This window comes from Seriola dumerili, unplaced genomic scaffold, assembly GCF_002260705.1.
Source record: "Seriola dumerili isolate Sdu_G_001 unplaced genomic scaffold, Sdu_1.0 BDQW01000122.1, whole genome shotgun sequence".
NCBI classification, from domain to species: Eukaryota; Metazoa; Chordata; class Actinopteri; order Carangiformes; family Carangidae; genus Seriola; species Seriola dumerili.
In genome coordinates, this window is record NW_019174377.1 from 1546302 (window position 1) to 1564573 (window position 18272).

An 18272-nucleotide genomic window follows, 5' to 3' on the forward strand; every position below is an offset into this window, starting at 1 on the left:
AATAAAGAAAATGTCTTTGTGTTGCTTGTGACCCAAACAAATTTAGTACTTTGCAGTTTGTTTTTTTTAACTGGTTTGTTGAACAAACCAATTGAAAAACAAGCTTTTTATTGTTTCTCTGTGCAGTCCATTGGTTTTAGTCTTTCTGTGGATGTTGCGCCATTCTCAAGAGTCAACTTTTGCCAATAAACACCAAAATATACTGTTCTCCGCTTTGATTTTTGTATATTCAGTGGTGAGTTTTAGTGTTAAGATTTCCTAATAGTAGCGCTATCTCATGTTGAATTTAAGCACCTCATATCCTTTTCCAGTACCTCAAATTGTCTAATGTTTATGTTTAAACTAAGTCTGACATGTGGTGTGTTTCTCTTACAGCCACCACAGAGGAAAGTCCTCCCTGGTTTGTTTGGGTTAGACAGCAGAGGAATGAGGGGAGGGAGGACATACAGATGGGGGGCTGGGGGGTGGTGTAGGAAGTGAGGGGATGATGACAGGGGGAAGGGGGGTGTGAGTGATCTTGGACAATGCACTCTGAATTTTAAAGAGGGAGTAGAAAAGGCGAGGGAGAAGGGGAGTGGAGGTTCGGAGGAGAGAAAGGAGAAAGGGTGGGTAAAGGAAAGAGAGGAGAAAGGTGGCAGAAGGAGAGGAAGGGAGGTTTGGGTAGGGGTGATGGGGGAAATGGGAAGATAATTAGATGGAGGAGAGGAGCAGAAGGGGAATGACGGGAAGAAGGAACAGAATGAAAGTGAAGAGAAGGAGAAAAAGATTTGGAGGATAGAGATGGGGAAAAGGGAGAGGGGAAAAGGAGGTGGAGGTGGTGGAGGGCAGGGACCTTGGGGTTACATTCCTGAAGTGCAACCAGCCTGGTGCTGCTCTGCTGCCCAGTGTAAACACAGGGCATAGAGGTGGACTGACAGCCTGTCACAGTGACTCAGGAGACATGGAGAAAGCAAGTGAGAAAAAGAGATGGAGGTGTGTGTTTTGAAAGATTAAAATGTGTGAAGAGAATGGGAGACTATAAAAAAAAAAGAACAAGGGGTGGAGGCAGAAAAACAGTTTGCTGTGATGTGTATCTACAATGTTAACGATATCCTCTGTTAGACAGGACATACTAGATTCATATGAGCAAACGGCCTTACATCTTCTCTTCCCTCCTTTGATTTCACCTCACTTCTACAAACCTCCCCACTCTCTATTTCCCTTCTCTTTACCTTCACTAAACCAGGGCTACTCAGCCTTCTCCTGGCAGGTGACCACATATTGAGGTCAGAGAGACAATATGTATCCCTGTTTAAGAGGATTGTGTTCACTTTGCTCTGATTTATACATCATGTGCTGAATGCATAAGCATTGTTTCATTCCCCAGGCAGGCGGAAATGAAGTTGCTTTTGCGGGCTAGCTCATGACAAATGTGATCAGGCTCATGGATGTAGTACTTCAAAATAATATTCAGATGTTAAAGGATACAGTGCACAACACCAGCTACTCTGCCAGCGGGATATTCATCCACTCTCTGTGGTGCTAGTACTACATCTAGTGGCAATTAGACTGGATTGCAAAAAAATCTCACTCCAGCCTCCCAGTGTAACTTGTACAATCTATTGCAGCAGGTCAAGTTCAAGGGATATTCTGACCATGTAGTAAAGTGAGGGAAACATTAGTAAGATTCTTCCCACAACGTAATAAAAATTAAATTACACTGCTTTAATTGATTATACATTACAATATGAAAGAAAAAAAGGAGATCCAGACACAGCTGTGAATTTATGGGAAATACCAAACAAACAAAAACAGCCAGTTAAAACACCAGAGTGTTTTGCACAGATTTAGGAAATGAAAGCAGGCCTTTGAGACTTTTGTAATTCCAAGGAAGGAGAAATAACTGAAATCTTCTAACCCAATAGTGTAAACAGGGCAAAGAATATATATTTAGATTTTTAGGAAGAAAAACATAAAATGAAATAAATATTTACCAAAATATATGTACATACAAAAAGTTTCTCTCACACGAGAACAGTCACCTGAGAAAAAGAGCAGGGAGCTGTGAAGAAGTAAAAATTAGGGTAACGGTAATTTCGTTATAAAAGAAAAACCTCTTTCCCTTTTTTCTTTAATTCATTATTGCACCTTACATGGGAATACTGGAATCTCAAAGTGCAGAGAACAAATTCATGTGCAAATGCTCTTCTGACATCTATCTTCCCTGCATTCATGTATTTATCTCCCCAGGTTCTGCTACAGATCATTTCTGATGGACAAACGAATTGAAGAGTAAAACCCTGGACACAAATGTTACATTAAATTAAAAAAATGTCTTTCTACAAAGCCAAACATAAAAAAACAACAGAATATAAAAAAAAATTTGGGGGTGGGGGGGGTTTAAAGTGCAATATCCAACATTATATGTATCAAAAAATGATTAAACTCATTCCAAAACTGACACATGTAACAGTTCACACTTGTACCCAGAGATGTCAGTGTAACAATCAAATACACATTTTCATCAAACTACTTGTCTGCGTTTGATTTTCCCGCTCACGGTTCTGGGAAATGTTTCCCTATAGATATTGTTTTTTTTCCCAGTACACGACATCAAACTCACCACAAACCATTAGAAAAGTCCTTTTTTTGGGAAGTGTAAGTTACTCTTAGTTGAATGACGCACTGTCCTTCACCAGTAAAGGGATACTAGTGATGAATACTTCCTCAAACATTAAAGGTCACAAGTGTCACTGAAACATTGACACCGTGCTCCTTGGACACTTTTGGGTACTGGCTATTCCTGTCTTGTATGAAGCCAGTCAGTCAAAATGTTAACGCACACTTGAGTGACATACAGTTTTAGTTCTAGACTAGAACAGGTAATATTATTGGTCCGAATAAAAATCGGATGTACTTCTTCACGAGGTCAGCACTCAGGATGCCTTTCCCCCTCCTCTTTTATGCTGAGGGCTATTTCCTCCCTGGAGAAAATGAAATACACAAAGGAAGGGGGAAAGGGAGAGATAAGATCAGTGGTGACAAGATGGTAGTGATAAAAAAAATGTGAGACATGTATATGATGTGTATTACAAGTTACAGAGAATATTTTGAGGTACTGTATCTGGGACATGATTTCTTCATAGCAGTTGTTCCTCATCGTAAGCTTTATCCTTTTACATTACATTTATCTATGCAAAGTATTATGACTTTTTAAATGGGGGCAATTGTGTCTGGTAAACATCCACTTACTCTCTCACACTCTGCCCTTGTTTCACATCTACTGCTAGTGCTCCTGGAAACCAAAACACAGTAGAAGCTATTATGAGTTTTTACACATTATTGCACTGATATCTTTTCGCTCTTACAAACATGAATGTGTGCAGAACAGCAACTTAATGGCAAATGTAATCTCTATCCTTACCTGTCGTTCTTTTCTTGGATTTACGCCACAGTAGCAATGCCACAATAGAAATGACAAAAACCACAACTGCGCAGATGGCTGTTATTATCATAGGATTGTATATGCCGTGTACAACCTTAGGTTTACCTACGGATAAAAACAAATGTATTATAGAGTCAAAAAAAGTTGTGTTTAAAGCATGAGGATTGCAACATTTCATACTTTTCTTATTATCAACAAATCAGACCAAAAACTGTTACTACTTGTCTGTGGCTCTTAGCCCTAAACCTATTTATTCCTACTTAAGACATAAATCTTTATCATTAGGTCACAGAAATGTAGTTTAATTTTTTTTAAAAAAAGGTTAAATAATTTCTACAAACAGATGGGCACTGTAGTGATTAAAAAATATTGCTTGAGCAGTTGACAAGCTGTGCATTTGTTGAGGACCTTTCTAAGCTGCCACTTAATATGCACTTCAAGCACTACTAAGTATTTACAGCATCAGGATAGATTTACAGTATTCAATAGCTGCAGTAACAAGATGATTAAAAAAAATAGCATTTAAGCTCAAAGCACAACTGTGAAATCTGTGAGCGTCAAACAGTCAAACATTAGGATCTAAAAGGATGCAAAATTTCCCTCATAGATTCCTTGAAAAGTAGCCGTCAAAGGGAATCTATGCCAAGGGGTTTCCATTGCCTTTTACACTTCTCAAAACGTAGCCAGTGGTAGAAATTGTGCAGATTTTGGTAAAGAAAGCAATAGACTTGTCCTGTCAGTACTCACAGACTGAGAACATGTTCGAGGTGACGTCACCGACAGAGCAGCTGAGGTATGTCAGTTCTCCTTTGGAGCAATTAAAGTATGCAGTGCTGGAGCTGTTGTACATCATGGTGCTTGGATTGGGCACTTCACTGTTGTTCACAACTTTCCACATCTGGCCGCTGGTATTCTTAGACACAGGTATGTTCCACATCACCTCAGTGCCTGGGTACCCACCATAGGACACACACGTCACAAGGCAACTGGAGCCATCTTCACAGGACTTTGTGACCGTGGGTTTACTGTAGTTGGCTAGAAGAAACAGAAGAAAGTGATCACTGTCAACCCTCTGTTTCCATTGAGAAAGGCTGAATCTAGGAAGAATATGATAATCAATATCACTAGTATTGGGAGAGTGATGGAAGGGTGCATAAAAGCAAGATATTATTTTTTTTAAGAATTACACTTAAGGAATTCAAAGTCAAATCACTATGACGGTCAAATAAATGTCTTTGTGGGATGGGTATGAAAAATATCCTTGTATCTCAAACTGAAAAAAGCAATCTGTAATTAAAACACACTTGCTATATTCAGAAAGTAAAGCTTAATGAAGATCATTATTTAATACACGCAGTGTAAATAATTTCCTGTTGACTGGTAAAGGCAGACTGATCACAGAAGGCACATACTTCAGTGATCAGTTCACTTCAGATACAAGTCACTGACTTTGTCCTATTTCAATAGTTAAAAACACAGCAGTACCACATCTGTGATTGCACAGCTATTTCATATGTGGTATTACACACAAGTATTTGGCAAATGTTTTACTTTCAACACCTTATTTCTATGTTTTGAAAAAGAAAAAAAAAAAGAAAAAGATTTTTATTTTATTTTCGACATTGATTTTCACAAATACTGAAGAAAGAAACTGGCCACCTTTCTGCCTATGGGGCCGCTAGAAGAGTGCCTAACTGAAAATGTTGTATAGCCTACAGTATTATTCCATCATTGTGTTAGAAACCGACAGTTAACTAACAACCCAAAATGTAGATAATCAAACTACATTTTTAAATATTAAATTTAACGCACTCATACCTGTGACACTGAGGCTGATTGAATTTCTAATCAAAGGCCCGTCTTTGTACTGGATAATGCAGTCATAGACTCTGCTATGTGAGATGTTCAGTCTGTACATGTCCACAGTTTTCTCATTGTGATCCACTCTTGTGTTCTCCCATATCGGTCCAAATGTCCTTAGATCTTTTGAATCATAGTAGCCGTTCACAAATGTGTCGTTGGTTTGAAAGTAGAAAAATTGAACATCCTTTTTCTTGTCAGCAGGACAGTGAAAGGTCACATTTCCACCAACCTCCCCTCTGAGGTGAATTGGAGTAGCACTTTCTGGAAAAGAAAAGTAATCAGGATTAAGAGGTTAGAGCATACTGGGAAACCGTTCATTAAATAGAATGAAAATGTCTTAGGGGAGAAATGAATACAAGGCCTGGTGCAGAAACAGAAATAGGCTATGAAGTTGTAGGCTATTAAAAATCACAAATGTATTAACTTTAATTGCAGGCAAATTGTGTTTCACAAGATGGCTATTTTGAGCTATGATTATTATCATCTTTTTCAAGCCAAAACTTTGACTTGTTATATTGCATGTTAGATTGTAAAACTATCTATCTTCTATTTTGAAATCTTTATGAGGAACCCTTGTACATGTATTAATGCCAGGACAATCATGTGGATCATAAAAGATGCAGGTCATGGGCTTCAGTTAATGTTCGCATCAAACAAGAAAAATATGATCTCAGTGACTTTGACCGTGGCATGATTGTTTGTGGTTTGAGTGTTTCTGAAACTGCTAATCTCCTGGGATTTTTACATGCAACAGTCTCTTTTAGAGAGTTTTTTCTTTCTCAGAATGGTGAGAAAAACATAAAACATCCAGATGACTGGTAGTTTCACCTTGTTGATGAGACAGGTCAAAGGATAATGGGGAGATTGGATTGAGCTGACAGAACGGAAAACTGAGGCTGCAGTGGGCACAGGCTCATTAAACGTGAATGAATTCATGGACCCAGCCTGCCTTGTTTCAACAGTCCAGGCTGGTGGTGGTGGCGTAACGGTGTGGGGAATGTTTTCTTGACACATTTGGGCCCTACCAATCAATCATGGTTTGAATGCCACAGCCTTTGTGAGCATTGTTGCTAACCATATGCTTCCATTCATGGCTAAAATGTACCATCTTCAAATGAATACTTCCAGCATGATGGAATGCACCATGTGCATCAACTTAATCTCAAATTGGTTTCATGAACATGACAATGAGTTCAGTGAACTTCAGTGACCTCCTCAGTCACCAGATCTGAATCTAATAGAATACCTTTGCAATGTGGTAGAATAGGTGATTGGCAGCATGAATGTGCATCTGACAAATCTGCAGAAATGATGTGATGTAGTCATGTCAACATGGAGCAGAATCTCAAAGTGATGTTTCCAATATCTTGTGGAATCAATTCCACAAAGAAGTGAAGCTATTTTGCAAGCAAAAGGAGGCTCCACCCAGTATTGGTGTGGTGTTCCTAATAAAATGTTCAGTTCACTTAGCCATTTGTCGATTTAAAAGCTTTTACTTTAGGTTGTGGGTGGGCGTGAAGGTCAAAGGGTTTTCTTTTGCCCTTTTGAGAGCTTCACTTTATGACGCAGTAGACTAATCTCAGTTCCCCTTTGTCCTTTCCTCCTGTGTAAAAGATTTGACTAGTAGTGGGTTTTTCTTGTTTTGCATGATAAAGGTCAAAATTTTTAGAGGTTTAAACTGACCATCAACATCTAAGAAAAATGTCTATGTCTTAAGCTTGACAGCTATTCATCTCTCCTCACCAGCATGTCACTGACTTTTTCGGTTTGAAGTGTGGTTTTGATGAGCAGGTAGCTCATTTTATCACAATTGTTTTATCATAGCTATTTTGCTGATAACAGAAATGTGGTCGATGAGGCCGGTGGGACTTTGAAATGAGAAGATTGATACCATTCTCATGTCTGTATGGTAAATATGAAGCGACAGCCAGTAGCCGGTTAACTTGGCTTAGCACAAGGACTGGAAACAGGGGGAAACAGCTAGCCTTACTTCAGTTTTCAGTCATTATGCTAAACTAAGGTAACCAGCAGCCGTTCTGGTTTGACTCAATATATTTGGCATTGATGTGTGACCAAGCATAACGCTATGATATCACATCTTATTTGTGTGATCTATTTATATGAACAACTAGTTTCACTGCAAAACCCAAGATGAAGACATGTTGTTGATGCATTGACAGAAGTGCTTACCTGTGACATAAATGGCACATAACCAAAGCAGAGCCACCAGGGAAAGCCTTGGGTTTCTTGGAAGACAGAGGAAAATCACTTGTTTACATGGTTATTCGGGTGATGCAGGGACATTACAATCACAGAAACTGCATGCTCACAGCACAAACAATAGGCTACTTTTAACTTTTAACTTCTAGACTTTTAACAATAGTCTAGAGATAGTTGAGATAGTTCAATTCACTGCCTTTGGAGCCACATGTGCTCATATTGACTCATCATCAAATCTGAGCAGACTCACTCTTCTACAGTATGTCACCAACAATCATTCTTTCTAAAGCTGAGTGTGCCACCTCTCCTCCTCCCCCTCCAAAAAACATAAGTGCACACCCAAGGATATGTTTTTGTATGTTTCTCTCTGGATCCTCAAGGTGCTTTAAATCAAAAGTTCCTCCAAGTATAGTCCCAAGGAACAAATTTAACTCAGTGAAGGTTTGAAAAAAGTTCTCAGTATCCTTGTCCTTTTAGATAATATACTGTAGATGCATGTTACTGTCATACATTTTAAGCGCTGGTTCTCCAGTTGATAACCCTTAACACCAATAGCTCCACTGACTGATTCAGAGTCACAAACTGATACACTCATATGTTTCAGTTAGTTCTCAGGTGATTTTTAGTCTTTTCCTGGCAATGTTTTGTGGTTGACTACCAGTAAGAATGCTGTCACTATGGAGACGGGGTATCAGAATTTTAAAATGACACTTTCATGGATAATAGTAATCTTTATTTCCATGACTACATCTCTGGCTGATCCTGTTTCTTAAGCTCCCCACACAAATAATAATATCCTTCAAAAGTCCTGATGAGGGTTGGACCTTGAGGTCATGATGTTTAGACTACTGTCAGTGTCTTTCTTTAAGGCTGAAAACATGGTTCATGCAGGATGCATGAACAACACTTAACATATGAATATATATGAATCATATCACCACATTGTCAATTTCAAAATGACCATGAGATGATGGAAAGCTTGAGGGGTACTTACAGAAAATACTGTCGGTTGCAACTGGATGCCTGTTGAAAAAACAAAAGTTAATCACTGTGATTGATTATCTTTTCATTTAATTTGGTATCTATCTCAACAACTGCAGGCAGGAGATCACTGGAGTGGCAAGTTCAAAGAGCACTCAAGCAGCTCATTCACATAAGTGGTGCTAGTAGCTGCCTTTGTTTTGCTGCAATAGAAACCAATAGACCCCCCCCCCTTACCACCACAAACCACTGTATGCACCTTTAAAATTACAGCTGATTCATATAAATTTACATAGCCTACTGTGTACATTATTAAATGATAGTGTTTGTGTAATCAATGTCAATAGTACGCAAGTATACAGTAAACACCGTCTCTTATCTAACTGGTTTTTCACAGTCAGTCTCGAGTGGGAAAATGAGTTCATCCCGAAATAACACACCCAAAAAGTGTTTTCAACAGACAAACTGAAGGAAAGCCCCAGTGAGCAGTATCAGAGAAAGCCTGTTTCTGTATGCAGAGTGGTGTATTCCTGTACCTGCCAGGGGAATCTGCTGCCTCACTTCAAACAGTACCTTCCAGTTTTCTATTGTTTTGTAGCAAATGCCGAAACTATCAGCCAATGTATAGTTTCAGTTAGTACATACTGAATGTGCTGTGTGTGTATGAACCTGCAATAATTCAGTTTTCCTCACAGAGAACTGTTGATTTTATTTTCAGTTTTCACAAGCTAGCTTTAGATGTGTATCTATAATCATTCATGAGGAAATGATTTTGGTGCTGTCACTTCTCTGCAAAGGATCTGCTGAGAGTGATCTCAACTCTCAGGAAATTCCCAGGAAGAAAATAGTGCATGATTTGTTTCAGTTGTAGGTTATGGTGTAGCAGGATAAATAAAACGAAAGGGAAAAATGTCAGCCAATCAAAGTGTTTCACACACTTGTCCTCTTAGACACTTGGTCTCACTTTACTCACATTACATGCACATGCACTCTAGAAATTACATAAGCAACTGTCACTCTTTTGAGAAAAGTTTTCTGTATGCTGAAAACACAAATTCATAGAATGTTGAGTCTGCAACAAAGAAATAACCTGAATACAAAAATGGACTTCCAGGGGAAACACCGCCACACACACATCATGCCTCATAATGAAGCTTTGCAGCATGTGTCCTAAACAGAAACCACATCAGAGGGAATTCCCAAGGACCATATATTTACCCAAAGTACTGCACATGGTGGCTTTAGTTTCAGCCAAAGTGATACCAGAAGGAATGTGACAGAGATAATAATAACTATGGAATTCTTGCTTCTGTATGAGGCTAATAGAAACAACAGGCATCATATATATTAATATGATACAATATAATACAATATTTGAAGCTAAAGTTTGTGGTTTCCTTGTATTGAGAGGTATTCCTATTCTTCTTCAAAATTCATGTTTAGGGAGTGAGAGGTGAATTTGGGATAAAGACCTCCTTGGTATAGTTGAACTATTGTTATATAAAAGGTTTTATATATCGTGGGGTCCAAAAGTCTGAGACCACTTTCCCATTCACTTGAATGCGAGAATCTTATCAACCACTTTGTAATACAGGCTACATTCACCCTCACACACATCCATACATTCCATACAAACACATGCATTCACCCTTACTGATGGTAGCGCCATTAGGGGCAATTTGGGCTTCAGTATCTTGCCTAAAGACTCTTTTGACATGCGAATGGGAGGATCAAACTACCGACCGTCCCACCCACTCTAACTCCTGAACCACAGCCGCATGTAGAGACACCTACATACTTTAATAATTTGCACAATATATAAATATACTGTAAAATACATAAAAGCAACTAAACTTGAAGAATTGAAAAACAGAGAACATTGTGGCTGTAATGACTGGCTGAGTGGCATGATTCAATCTGTGTATTTAACTGTGTGCTCGCTACGATGTGTTTATTAATCATTAGCTATACAGTCATAGTAGTGACTATAAATTAAAACAATGTGGCTTTACTGGCATGGGGATTCCCACATGACATTATATGATTTACTGAGCAGAACCTATTCTATTGTATTCACTGTATTCATGTTTCAAGGCAACAAGTGCAGACCATGGTTAGGCTTTCGCTGTCAAGTGAGCTACAAAAGCAAAAATATCAGTCCCATACATTTATTTGAACTCATCTCACATGAGTTTCACATCTTTTTAATATGTGAGATGTGTGATACTTCATGTGAGTAAAAAATAGAAATGAAAAGAATTTTGTAGGGTGCGAAAGAGACTGAACTGAAATAAGAGCCCTGTGGCTGTACTGTATTTACACAACTAGCTGTAAGCACTCACGATGCCCTCATTGACATCTTTCACTCTGTCGTAGTCACAAGTATTGTTATATACATGAAGGTGAGTAACGTTTTCTAAAGTTTCCTCTATCCAAGAGCAAATACTCACACATATTATTCCTATGATAAGATAGTTAATCTTACAGTGGACAAAAGATTTCCTGATACACATACAGGTTTTAGTTTCCTTGCAGCTAAGACTTACTTAATTTTTGTGAGTTTGCTGAATGCTATAATCCATCAACCAAAAAGGTTTTGATTTTGAGAGGTTATGATCCTGCACACATACTGTATATACACACACGCACACATGGCATTAACTGGCTGCTCCTTGATGACATCGCAAGTATTTCCTTCATACAGAAAATTATGTTAATGGAGAGAATTAGTTGATGACATCAGCGAGGCATAATTATCTAAATAATGTCCTTAATCACAGCAATACAATTAACTTTTTAAAAACCAGACGATAGAAAGGGAAGAGGTGAAACAAGTTCTTACCATCATGCTGCTTCGCCTGTTGTGTGTGTGAAAGAATGAGAGCAAGGGACTTCCTCTAGTAGGGTGATGGGTGGAGCTGTTGAGATGAGTCATTTGGCTGTTATGTTTTTTTAAATCACATATGAAAAACAACCTACTGACAGTGGCCTGTTTGGAGTCAATTGCACAAAACTTGATCTGCCTTTGATGCCATATGATACAAATGTAGCACTGTATTTAACTGCTGTTTATTTGAATGAAATTTGACAAACGTATTTAATTTACTGTCGAGTAACCTAAAGAAGGCTTCCACAGAATCACATGGTTGCGAGGGTTGTGTGTGTGTGCTTGCGTGTGGAAACGCATGTATTCACTATGGGTGACGTCAAAACACACTTCCCTGTTCACTTGCTAACTCGCACTCACCTATTCTTTGGAATCGATCACAAGCATTTATCTACGGAATACAGTAGTGTTTCACCCCTAACAATCTGCTGCTGATTGTTTGTTGAAAAGATTTTTGAATACGTCACATTAAATATAATTGCTTAACTCACAATGAATGTTCAGTGTTGTGGAAAGAGGAAACTAAAGTTCAGAGTTAATCATAGTAATGTACAGCTGAGAGAAATGGTTATAAAAATTTATAATCTTGAAGATTATGTTTGCTCATTATAAAAGATGAAGATAAATTCACAGCAACTGAATTAAAAAGGGTCATATGGGGGAAGAAGGGGAAGTGGAACCAGTGAATTTCCTCACTCAGAAAAACCTGTCTGAGACTGCTCATGTAATCTTCTTGCATTAATAAAGTGAAACAAGTGATAGTCATGTCATCTCGTCTATAAAGTGTTTACTTTGTAGAGCATCTTTTCACTTCTGTTTCTCAACCACTTCGTTGTCCCTCTTAATTATCCTTAAGTACCTTTTCAAAAATAATTTGTGAGGTTCCCAGCTAACTGAACTGACCTAGCTGTAAAACCTGGACAGAATCTCTAAGGTATTGCCTTTAATTTAGATATGTAATTTAATATGTACTTCGACCTTTGATGAATTCAATTTTACAAAATAAAGTGTGTCTGACCCACAATGCATGTTAAGGCTCACCCAATGTGAGCAAAGTGAGTTTCTCATCACACATTTTCATAGCTCCTTGTAAGTTCTGCTTTCCAGTTGTCATTGACCTCACAACACTTTCCACTAAAGTCAAGGAAAAGTGATTCGAACACAAAACCATATGTTTCGTAATTACACACCCATGTCTCTAGTCGTGAAGAGGTCTATCTCAGTTTGGGAGAGCAGGGGAATGCCTTGGATGGATGAACAAGCTTTCACAGGAGCAATCAGTTCCTGATGCGCACCCATGAACAACTCTCAAATAACACCTGACTGATAGAAGACAAACAGAATTCCAGCACTCACAAGTAATCTTCTTAACAAAAAGATGTTTTTAGATAGTTACGACCGTGCACTCAATACATTGTTCAGTACATGTTGCCACTGTTTACTATGCCTGGTTGATACCTTTTGATTATGGCGAAAAAAATTCCAAATTCCAGGCTTTAGTCTCAACAACAGAATTCTGGGAAAATTCTGGGATTTTCCTTGTGTATCCCCAATAAATTTAAACAGTAAACCTCCTCACTTGACCTTGACTCATCCCTAGTATTTCCATTTTGCCTGATACAACACTTTCTATCATGCTACTGTATATCTGCTGTGTTTTTGAATCATGACACGTCTAATTTTTCCAGGAATTAGGTTCATGTGCAATGAAAGTTGAACAGTCTAGAATGTACTGTTGTCAAAGGGGAATGTGTCATACAGCCACCTTCAGGGCTTACTGCCATGAAGCTAGATACATAGAGATGACAGGAACTGTTTTCACTCAGTTACCTATAATAACAAAGTGAAAACATGTTTTTTGATTTGTTTGCTAATTTATTAACAAAAAAACCCTGAAATCTCTCATTTACAAAAGTATTTAGGGATGATGCACTCCACGTTGTGGTCAGGTCCACCCTGATTCCTGTAGTTATCATTGAGATGTGTCTAGAACTTGACAGGAGACCACCTGTGGAAAACTGAATTGATTGGGCATAGTTTAGAAAGGCACATGCCTTTGCATGTAAGGTCCCACGATTCACACTGCATGTCAGGACTAAAACCAAACCAACAACCTCTAGACCTCTTTGATAAAATTGTGGTGAGGCATACATCAAGACAAGGGTATAGAACCATTTGTAATGCTTTGAGCGCTCCCAGAAGCACAGTGGCCTCAATAATTGTGAAATGGAAGAAGTTTGGAACCACCAGGACTCTTCTTGCAGTTGGTTGTCGGGCAAGAAAGGCCTGGTTCAGGGAGGTGACCATGTCCTGTAGAGATGTGAGAACCTGGCGTAAGGACAGCCATCTCAGCAACACTCCATCAATCAGGCCTTTATGGTAGAGTGACTAGAAGCCACTTCTAGTAGAAGCTACTTTGCTGTAAAAGGCACATGATAGCCTGGTTAGTGTTTTTTGAATGGCATTCAAACCACTTTGAGAGCATGAGGGAAAAAAGATTCTCTGGTCTGACAGGAAAAAAATGTATCCCTTTGGGCAGAACTCCGAACACTATGTCTGGCAAACACCAGACCTACTGTGATATAGCTGGTGGGCTGCATAGGACCTGACACTGGGGCAGTCATTCATCTTTCAGCATAACAATGGCTAGAAGTGGATCTGTGGAGAGACCTGAAGATGACATACACTTCCCATCCAATCTGACAGTGCTTGACATTATGGATTGTTGAGTGTAGATTGATTGAATTTCTTCCATGAACAATGAAATCTACAAGACAATAAAGTGTTCAAAAAGTGAAGAGGTTTTAATACTTTTTGAAGCCACTAAGAGGAAGTGTTATCAGTGTTATTGTTGATACTGCTAGTCAACAGTAAAGATAAAGGGCATCATACCAATCCTACATTTCCCATGTGCAAATGGGTGTGGAAACACTGTGTGACAACAGAGTTTCCCTTCTACCTATATTAGGGCTGTGACAGAAATGAAACCCTAGTTATTTAAAAGGAGATTCCCTGCTCCAAAGTGGTTTTGGTGTATGTGACTTTGAATTTGAATAATGAATAAACGCTGTGCATGCTTTAGGGCCATGAACTATGCATTTTCAAAATGATTGCAGGATGAATGTTTTATAAGCCTTGATTAGTCTTGGCAAAAATCTGATCTTAAAGTTCCTGAACCATGATTGAGAATTGTCACTAAAGAAGACCTAACTCCATACTCCGTAGCTTAACGCAGGGATTAGTGCCAAGCAGCTATAGGCATGCAACAAGCAATTTCCCTGCAGCCATAATTAGAGTTTTTCTGATTCTGAAAATTTAATATGCTCTTGGTCACCAGCTGGCTCACTAACTAGGCAAAACCCAAGGGCCTCTGACCACTGGGGGCACCAAAGGTTTTGCTAAAATATAGGAATATTCATTATCAAAACCAACTGTCAACTGACATAAGGTCCTATAGGTCATCCTTTATTACCTGTCTTGAAGAGTTACCCTAAGTATTTCTTAGATGGTGAATTTTCTTAAATTAAATTGTGTCAAAAATTAATTACCACACAACCAACCTGGGGCTGGGTAATCAATCCTAGAAATAATTTATACAATGCACACACAAGAAGGTGTACAGAGGGTTAATAGGGACCCTTCAGCTAATTTTTGTACAGGAGCCAACCTGTAGGTTAATGTAGCCATGATCACAGAGGAGACATTAAATTCTGTGCTGAGAATGGACATACTGAAATGTCAGTGATAAAAACACAAGTGTCATTAATAAAATGAATGACAGTTGATTGACTGCTGGCTCACTGTTACACTGTCATGGTCTACTGCCACACCTGAATTGAAGAGACATTATTAATGTTATTAGTAAAACCTGCGTTTTTCCTGCTGTGACAATGTCTGCAATCAAAAAGACCTATTACATTTCTAGACAACATGGATATACAATTCATATTAATTCACATGAATTATAGTTATAATTATGAATATAATAGAACATGAATTATGTTTAAAAAAATTGTTGACTTTCATTTTAGAATTTGAGTCTCGCTTTAGAAACCGCTAAACTACAGTTGTTCTTTGAAAACAGGAAACGGGTTTTTTTGGCTTTCACATAGGTGCCGTCCTGGCCTGATTCGTGTGTACAGTGGTGTGCGGCTACCCTAAGTAAATGGCGTAAGTAAATTGCGATGGATTCTATTTCCGCGGTGTTACGCAGTACAAGAGATCGTAGTTGCTACCTGGTAACCACGCAAGCATAATCTTGGAGAATACTCACAGACAGGAGCAACAGATTGCTACAGCTTCACCCCATGGATTAAGTTACCAGAACATCCAAGAGTAGAACATTTGTTGGCAAAACGGTATGAAACCAAGCCTACCATTAAGTTGCTAGAATTCTGAATTCAAGGCAGCAAGCTACAATGCTTAATTTTGATTCGCAGAGGAAGTGAGGTAGCGTTGGCTTGCTAGCTTGCTAGCTGATGATATTTGCCCTCTCCTACAGCCATTGCTCGTGTTAGCTATAATACTGTACCGCAACTTTGCTAACATGTTTAGTCATTTCCATGCAAATAGAAGAGGCGGCTTAAACAAAGAAACTCGGTTGAACGATTGCTGGTTTGATAGCTAACGTTATTAGCGCTAGCACATATAAGATAGTAGCTAAGCGTTTAGCAACGATATCAACACTGATAGCACTGTCGCATCACTTCAAAAATGCTAAATGTTACCTAAAAACCTGGACTGTTAAACGGGAAACTTGAACGGTGGTGTGGTTTAACATGATATAATAATATAAGAGGGTGTCTATTAACTTGTTTCTAGGTCCGCAGAATACCAAGTCATATTACGATTTAGGTTAAAGAACACGACTTCATGACTGAAGTTAGAGCCTGATATAACCCCAGTTTGTGCCCTATAATGGGTTATCAGGGACTGGTCTTTATGCAGGAGTTACTAGACAAATTCTGAGATGCTAATGTGAAAGTGGTCTCAATTTTTTGACCCCACTGTATATAAATATATTTGTGTAGTTTTGTGTACAGCTTTCTCACTCTCAGTACATTAGTTCCAGCTGAAAGATGCCCTACGGTTCAGATGATGCTCGCAAGACGTTTATCTTGACCACAACTGGAAACTTCTATGGGATAAAGCCTTCGTCATCCCTGGCTAACAGCCCAGAGCTCAACAATTTCTTGGATGATGGAAATGAATTTGTCCTGTCCATTAGCAGACATGACAATGACCTTCATTTGTCAAATAAGGTAACACAAATATTTAAAACATCATGACAAAAATAAAAATGTAAAAGATTTTCCAAGGCTCAAAGTGCAGAAACCCTAAACTTAAACTAACTGGTTAAATGGGAATAATTTTTAAAAGTACACTATAATTTACAATGAATAAGCAATTTTTTGTGCTAAACTAACTGTCATATGTTGACTTGATAAAGAAACGATGCCTTTTTGCCTCATCGTCCTTTGACAGATTGAAGCTTCAGGGGACAGCAAAGAGAAGGTGTTGGTGTTCTTCAAGCTGCATCCCACAGTGATCACCGAAGATAACCTTCACAGGAGCCTCCTGGTGTCATCCATGCTGGAGTCTCCCATCAACACCCTCTACCAGGCTGTCAAACAGGTCTTTGCACCTGTACTGCTAAAGGTGGGCCCGTACTTCTAGATCACACAGTCAGCAAAAACTTCCAGCAAATATGAAGCTACTATTTGGAACATTCGTGTAAGAAGCAATCAAAACTTTTTCTATATTTTTATTTAGATGATGACTATTACTACTTCGGAATCAAAAAGGAATAAACAACAGAGAGAAAACGAATTACTGTAGATAAATATTACAGCAGCATTACCAAATATAAATAGATTTATTTGAAGCGTTTTCTGCTGAAGCTTTTGATTGCCCAGATTATTTTGCAGGCAGTAGCAGAAAACAAGTCTCTATTTATCTTCTCCCAAGGATGAGCACTGGTGTTCAGCATTTGACCCTAAGTTGGCAGGCCTGCTGAGTGAGCTGGAGGATGGCCTGGGCTCAGTTGTCCGCCGGTCCAGAGCAAAATCGTCTGCCAAAAAGGGCCACATGGAGGAGGATGTCCTTGGTATACAGTACATAAATATATTTTTGCAGAAAAAAATACACATGTCATCTGGGCCTACAGAATGGTCAGAGCAATAGTAGATGGTTTTTCAAGTATTTCAATTTTGGAGGGAGATAACATTATGCATGCCATTTGGTAAAACATCTTGCTAGTATGTATGAAAGGAAAGTGTTAACCATATGTGTGTATTATTTAAATGTAAGTGTCACTCATGGAAAAGTTTAGCCTTACTGCTGGAAGCTGTAGTGACATGCTCTCATCAGTTAAACGTAAGATTTCTAGATATGATAGATTATGATTTTCACACTATATACTCATATTTTTTCCACTCTGTGTAGGCATCCTGACTCCTAGTGATGAGTTCCTGTACTGGGCAGATCTCTCTGAGTCTGCAGAGAAGAACAGTGTGAGAGAAAGGGCGACCTATTTCTCTGAGCAATTTAAACCCATACAGAAGGTATGGTGGCAAACCATTATGTATCAGCACTGTCTACATGAAAATAAAAATTCAACTGGAAATGTTACATTCACTCTATTGTTTTTATATTTATACAGGGTGGTTGCTAATTGTATTACAATTATTGTATAACTGTAGTAAGCATGCATTCAACAGATTACTGTGGGTATAGTTTGGTATTTTAAGATTTCAATTTTTAAGTTTTTAAATTGTGAGTTTTACCATAAATATTATTTCACATACAGATTTGACAATGTGTTATAATTGTTCTAGAAACTGATATTTTAAACTAAGAGGGAGAGAACTAAAAATTGAATCTAACCAACTATGTATA

At 38.5% G+C, this 18272-nt stretch overlaps 2 protein-coding genes across 2 annotated transcripts in view; one reads left to right on the top strand and one right to left on the bottom strand.

The window, feature by feature from the left end:
* Positions 1-2392: 2392 nt before the first annotated feature.
* Positions 2393-11342, bottom strand: LOC111224093 (CD276 antigen-like). Its single transcript, XM_022748480.1, has 8 exons — positions 11331-11342; positions 8502-8530; positions 7478-7533; positions 5243-5548; positions 4172-4459; positions 3404-3529; positions 3232-3274; positions 2393-2963 (listed from the first exon to the last, which is right to left on the bottom strand). The coding sequence occupies exons 1-8, from the start codon at positions 11334-11336 to the stop codon at positions 2909-2911; spliced, it is 909 nt and encodes a 302-aa protein (XP_022604201.1). The 5' UTR covers positions 11337-11342; the 3' UTR covers positions 2393-2908.
* Positions 11343-15707: 4365 nt separating this feature from the next.
* Positions 15708-18272, top strand: part of dync2h1 (dynein cytoplasmic 2 heavy chain 1) — a 113030-nt gene continuing 110465 nt past the window's right edge. The window contains exons 1-5 of the mRNA XM_022748436.1: positions 15708-15733; positions 16441-16636; positions 16860-17033; positions 17343-17481; positions 17820-17938. Coding sequence (XP_022604157.1) covers positions 16454-16636; positions 16860-17033; positions 17343-17481; positions 17820-17938 — 615 coding nt within the window. The 5' untranslated portion in view covers positions 15708-15733; positions 16441-16453. The remainder of the gene's footprint in view (positions 15734-16440; positions 16637-16859; positions 17034-17342; positions 17482-17819; positions 17939-18272) is intronic.

Coding starts and splice junctions, on each gene's coding strand:
- LOC111224093 (XM_022748480.1), bottom strand. Junction 3,530..4,171: donor CTCGAACATGTTCTCAGTCT/GTGAGTACTGAC, acceptor TTTTATCCGTAG/GTAAACCTAAGGTTGTACAC. Junction 2,964..3,231: donor CAAGGGCAGAGTGTGAGAGA/GTAAGTGGATGT, acceptor CATTTTCTCCAG/GGAGGAAATAGCCCTCAGCA.